Source organism: Myotis myotis, unplaced genomic scaffold, assembly GCF_014108235.1.
Source record: "Myotis myotis isolate mMyoMyo1 unplaced genomic scaffold, mMyoMyo1.p scaffold_m19_p_1, whole genome shotgun sequence".
In the NCBI taxonomy this organism is placed as follows: domain Eukaryota; kingdom Metazoa; phylum Chordata; class Mammalia; order Chiroptera; family Vespertilionidae; genus Myotis; species Myotis myotis.
The window spans coordinates 163,422,724-163,428,723 of NW_023416313.1; the positions used below are offsets into that span (position 1 = coordinate 163,422,724).

General features: G+C 44.4%; 1 protein-coding gene across 2 annotated transcripts in view; it reads left to right on the forward strand.

Moving 5' to 3' along the window:
* SQOR (sulfide quinone oxidoreductase) overlaps positions 1 to 5,383 on the forward strand; it is a 46,354-nt gene extending 40,971 nt beyond the window's left edge. For both annotated transcript variants that reach the window (XM_036300444.1, XM_036300434.1), the window contains exons 8-10: positions 3,155 to 3,222; positions 3,499 to 3,677; positions 5,082 to 5,383. In XM_036300444.1, the coding sequence (XP_036156337.1) occupies positions 3,155 to 3,222; positions 3,499 to 3,677; positions 5,082 to 5,139 (305 nt within the window). In that variant the 3' untranslated portion in view covers positions 5,140 to 5,383. The remainder of the gene's footprint in view (positions 1 to 3,154; positions 3,223 to 3,498; positions 3,678 to 5,081) is intronic.
* Positions 5,384 to 6,000: the final 617 nt, after the last annotated feature.

A 6,000-nucleotide genomic window follows, 5' to 3' on the forward strand; every position in this document is an offset into this window, starting at 1 on the left:
GATTGGTGGTGGTGGTGGGGTGCCCACCATCACCCCACGATTGCCCCCCAGAGGGAGGCCCAGGCCACTGGTCGGTGGTGCGATCAATCGAGGGGGAAGGGGGGTGGTGGCGGTGGACATGAGCAGTGCCAGGCCAAGGTGGGTGCAGGTGGGGGGTGGGGTCAGCTGCCGGCAGCTGGAGGGAAGCCCAGGTCCTGGGTGCTGGCAGCCGGAGGGAAGCTGGTGCCAGCAGCCAGGGGAAGCCTTGCATGAATTTCGTGCATCGGGCCTCTAGTATACATATATCTATATACACTGAGTGGCCAGATTATTATGACCACCTGATGTTTGTAGGCAAATTAGCTATAATTTCCCGCTGAAGTTGCTAGAGGGCCAGATCATTATAAACGTCTGAATAGCACAACATACCTAAGTATCATTGCTGATCAAGTTCATCCTATCATGTTGATGGCATATCCCAATGGAGATGGCTTCTTCCAACAAGACAATGCGCCATGCCACGGTGCTCATATTGTGCAGGATTGGTTTCAAGAACATGAGGGAGACTTTACCTTGCTTAGGTGGCCCCCACAATCACCAGATCTCAATCCAATTGAGCATTTGTGGGATGAAGTTAAAAGAGCCATCGGGCAGCTGGTTCCACAACCATCAAATCTCACAGAACTGGACAGTGCATGGTGTCAGATTCCTCGCATCACCTTTCATCATCTCGTGGGGTCAATGCCAAGAAGAATTGCCGCAGTATTGAAGGCAAAAGGTGGCCCAACGAAGTACTGATGGGGTGGTCATAATAATCTGGCCGGTCATAATAATCTGGCCACTCAGTGTGTGTGTGTATATATGTGTGTATATATATACACACATATATACACACACACACTAGTATCTATCTATATATAAATATATATGTATATATGTGTATATAATAGTATTTATATATATTTATATATATAACTAGAGCAGTGGTTCTCAACCTGTGGGTCACAAACAATGAAAATACATCCTGCATATCAGATATTTACATTACGATTCATAACAGTAGCAAAATTACAGTTATGAAGTAGCAACGAAAATAATTTTATGGTTGGGGGTCACCACAACATGAGGAACTGTATTAAAGGGTCGCGGCATTAGGAAGGTTGAGAACCACTGAACTAGAGGCTCAATGCATGAAATTCATGCAAGGGGCTTGGCCCTTGCAGCTGCGGCGGCTGGCCTCGGCGCTCACAGCCCCGGCTTCGTCAGGAAGGTCGTTTCGCTGTCCGGTCTAATTAGCATATTATGCTTTTATTATTATAGATAGTATTTTTAAAGCAGAGTTACTTATTTCTTATATTTTGGGTCCTCTCATCCCAGTAAAATATTCATTGCTCTTTTGGGCATCAGCAAACTACAGCCTGCTGGCCAAATGCAGCTTGCTGCTTGTTTTCATACAGTTGGCTAAGATGTTTTCTACAGATGAACATTTATAATCAATTTGATGATAGGGAGCACTGAATCTTTCTTATTCTTAAGAAAAGAAGAATTCCATTCTTCTCATTAATAACAAAAAGTTATTATTATACTTCTTTTACATTTTGAATTTTGTTAAAAATTTTTGTTTTCTCTTGTTATATAATAGCTTTGGTTTTGCCTCTTGGCCCACAAGGTCAAAAATTTTGCTTTACAGAAAAATTTGCTGACCCCTGATTTTGGGAATTGCAGAATAATCACTTTAATGAGCATTTTACAATAGATAGGTAACCCATCTTTCCTCAAAAGTCAATCCAGTCTCCCATCTCTAGAGACACAAACTGCTTGTATTTTTAAAAGGGCAGTTTTTTTAAAAATATATTTTTCAATTATAGTTGAGATACAATATTATGTTAGTTTCAGGTGTAAAACATAGTGATTATACATTTATATACCTTATGAAGTGATCACCCCATCTGACACCTTATAAAGTCATTACAATATTATTGACTGTATTCCCTATGGTGTACATTCCTGTGACTACTTTTATAACTGGCATATTTTGTTTGTTAATCCTCAACTGATGATATTTTTCCATTAATTTTTAGAGAGAGTGGAAGAGAGAGGGAAAGAGAGAGAGAAACATGGATGCGAGAGAAACACATCGATTGGTTGCCTCCTGCACAAGCCCCGACCAGGGCCCAGGCTGGTGAGTAGCCTGCAACTAAGGTACATGCCCTTGACCAGAATAGAACCTGGGATCCTTTGATCCACAGGCTGACACCCTGTCCACTGAGCCAAACCAGCTAGGGCCATTTTGTGCTCCTTAATCCCTTTTTTGCCCAGCCCCCAACCTCCCTCCCATCTGGCAACCACCAATTTAAAACTGAACACTATTCTGGGATTAGATAATATTAAGGAATTATTGCTAGAAATTTGGGTGTAAGCATGTTATTGTGTTTGTGTTAAAAAAAACAAAACACCTCCTCATCTATCAAAGATATTCACAGAAATATTTATGGGTGAGTTGCTATGATGTTTGCTCTAAAAATGCTCCAGGAAGAAAAGTGACACATGTGATGGGATAGATGAAACAAGAATGACAGAGTTGGAAAATTTTCATAATAAAAAAGGCAGTCTCCCATTCTTGCCACCATAAAACAAAAATGTCTATCTATCTATTATCTATCTATCTATCTATCTATCTATCTATCTATCTATCTATCTATCATCTTCTATCTAATCTGGTCCAACCTCAGGGCAGTCCAGTACAGAGGACTGTTTTGCCTAATTGATATACTTAGGCTATTAATCTAGGTTGGGACGCAGGGACCTCCCAGATAACTAGGGGGATACGGGGCATACAGATCAAGCGACACCCACTCGACCCTAGGAGGAGGGGGTTGGGGTTGGGGTGTTGTCTCCCTTATAGTCCTTTTGTTTGAAATTGCCAGTCCTCCTGTTAGAGAGAGCTGGCTTGTCAGTGTCAAACTAGTGGAGGCACTTATGTGGGCCTTTGATGAACTGAAGAGCCCCTTCTGGTATCCAGAACTTCCAAAAGTAAGAATCGTGCTCTAGTTAAAATTTAGAAGGATGGGGAATGGAGCCTTCTGAACTGGTTCACGTTAAAGTTATCTGCAAATTAGGTTTTGTGAAAAACCTAGACGCTTATATTTTTCTGACTTTTCCATTTCTCTTACAGCTGCCCAGTCAGGAATCCTTGACAGAACAATGTCTCTCGTCATGAAGAATGAAGCACCAATGAAGAAGGTTTGTAAGAGTCAGAGTCTCAATTATCATCTTCCATTCTGTGTGAAAACAATGTTTTCCTACAATGTCGCCACTCTCTTAATTAGTTTCTCTAATATAGCCATTGCAATTGTTGCCTTTAGGACTACTTTTTGTTATATAGTCTCCATTTCTCACGGTACAAAAAAAGAAAAAGAAAAAAATTTGCAACTGCTCAGAGTAAAGAATAAATTCTGAAGTATCTATATAGCATCATAAAAAAGCCACTTTCCAACTCAGTTTCATGTACAATTTTAGTATGATGGCTACACGTCATGTCCACTGGTGACGAGCTACAACCGCGTGATTCTTGCGGAGTTTGACTACAACTTGCAGCCAATGGAGACCTTCCCCTTTGACCAGAGCAAACAGAGACTTTCCATGTACCTCATGAAGGCCGACATGATGCCCTTCCTGTACTGGAATATGATGCTAAAGTAAGTGCATTGCTGGGGGAGAGGCACGTATTTTAGTCTAGCGCACCCACTTGCGCCGGGTGATGGTTTTAAGGAAGCCTTCCAGCTTCAGGAGAGAGCGTGACCCAGAGCCCAGGACCAGCCAGTGGGATCCCCCTTACTGTGCCGTTTCTCATGGCCTGGTGATGGCAGCCTGCGAAGGGTGCTGGATCCTCAGCCGCACTTGATGGGAGAGAGGCTGCCCTGGGTGGGAAAGGGAGTAGTGCATCCGCCACCCACAGGGCTCAGAGCCTCTTCTCTTCAGTACTGGCAGCAGCCAGGTCTTCTCTCTTTCATGCTCTGGCTTTTTCTCACTGCTGGATTCACAATAACAAATCCTGGTAAATCGCTTTCACATGTCAAGTAGTTTTTGTGTTGGTCACGTACTAGCTGTGCGCCTTAGGGCAGGTTCTTTAAACTCTCTGTGTTTAACTTTTTTAAAAAATTCTTTATTGTTTAAAGTATTACATATGTGTCCTTTCCCCCCATTGACCTCTGCCCAGCTGTTCCCACCCCCCAGCACATGCCCGCACACCCCTACTGTCTGTGTCCATGGGTTGTGCTTGTATGCATGCGTACAAGCCCTTGGGTTGATCTCTTATCCCCCCCAACAACCCCCCACCCATTGCTGGTCTGTGTTTAACTTTTTTATCTGCAAGTGAAAGTAACCTCAGAGGATGGGGATTACTGAGGTAATGCATTAAAAGACAGCCACATAGTAGGCATAGGAGTGAATAAATAGAGTAAGAACATTGAGTAATTCTTCTTCTTAGTTCCAAACAATGAATCTCATTTGACTTGTAAAACCACTATGAGATAGGTAAGTCAGGGTATCTATACTAGTGGTTTTCTTTCTTCTTTTTATACTAGTGGTTTTCAACCAGGGTGATTTTGCCCCTCAGGGGACATTTGGCAATATCTGGAGACATATTTGATTGTCACAGCTGGAGGGGATGCTATTGGCTTCTCGTGAGCAGAGGCCAGGGATGCTGCTAAACATCCTACAATGCACAGGACAGTCTCCACAACGAAGAAATAGCTATTTCATAGTGTCAGTAGGGCTGAGGTTGAGAAACCTGGACCTATGCTTTATTTATAAGCAAATGAAAGTAGAGAGGATTGCAGTTTGCCTGTAGTAGAGATTGCATGCAAGTTTGCTGAACTGAGTGAGCATGTCCAGGCTCACATAGCAAGTCAGTATCGAAACCAGAACTTGAAGCATGTCCCCTCCTAGTCACAGGATCTTTCTACCTCACAAGACAAATCTTGCTTTATGTGCTGATAAGCATGTCTGTGAGCTGTGTGACTTTCCTTTCAACATCCTGCTGACCGAGGTCACTCCCATCTTTTCTGATGCAAATATCTTTTCCATGTGGTTTCTTTCAGGGGTTACTGGGGAGGACCAGCCTTCCTGCGGAAGTTGTTTCACCTGGGTATGAGTTAAGGATGGCTCAACCCTTGCTATCTCTGGGCGTCTTCTGGACCAAAGTCACAGTCGGACTGGCCAAGAGCAGCATGAAGAGCTCCAGACCTAACCCTGTAGAGTTTAGTGCTGGATGCTGGGTGACGGGGACTCAAGGCCTCCCTTTCAAGTCCCTCTCAACAGCCACTGTCCAGGCTGCTTGGGATGAGCTTGGTTCCTTGGAAATATTAAAATAAAGGAATAGACTTCTATTTTTTAACTAAAAGCTTGTCATTGAGATTCTACGAAAAATTTTTTAAATCTGGATTAGTGGAATGAAAAATCATAGCGCTTGGGAGGAAAAGATGGTGGTGGTGGAATAGCTTTTCTGCCATGGACTCTGAGTATTGAGCGGAGAGCTCGTGTAATTTCACCCGAGCCCGTTTGGATTCACAGGAAACCAGGGTCATTCCAGGGAGAAGGTTTAAACAGTGTGTGTGACCGCCCTGAGCACGGGCTGCGGGAGCACAGGGGGTGGGCCCAGCGCCCGGCCACCACCGCCCCTCTGGGCACCACCGTGTTTGTGTTGAGGCCACGCTCCCCCCCCCCCCCCCCCCCCCCACGGATATGGTGGGATACCAGTGCTGTAGGATGCGGGGCTTCTCTACTGGGCAACTTTGGCTCCAGGATTCCCCATCAACTTGGCTGAAACTTTCTTAGAGCTGTATCAGGTCTGCGATGCTCCCGGTCCCTCCACTTTTCCCAGGCGTCCCAGCTGATTCACGGTGTGAGAACCCTCCCTGCCTCCTCCGTTAGCCTCGCAGACACTTCGCCCCATGAAGTCTCTTGCAAATGTAATTCTGCCATGGCACCGGCTTCCCAGAAAACTCACACTCAGTGAGG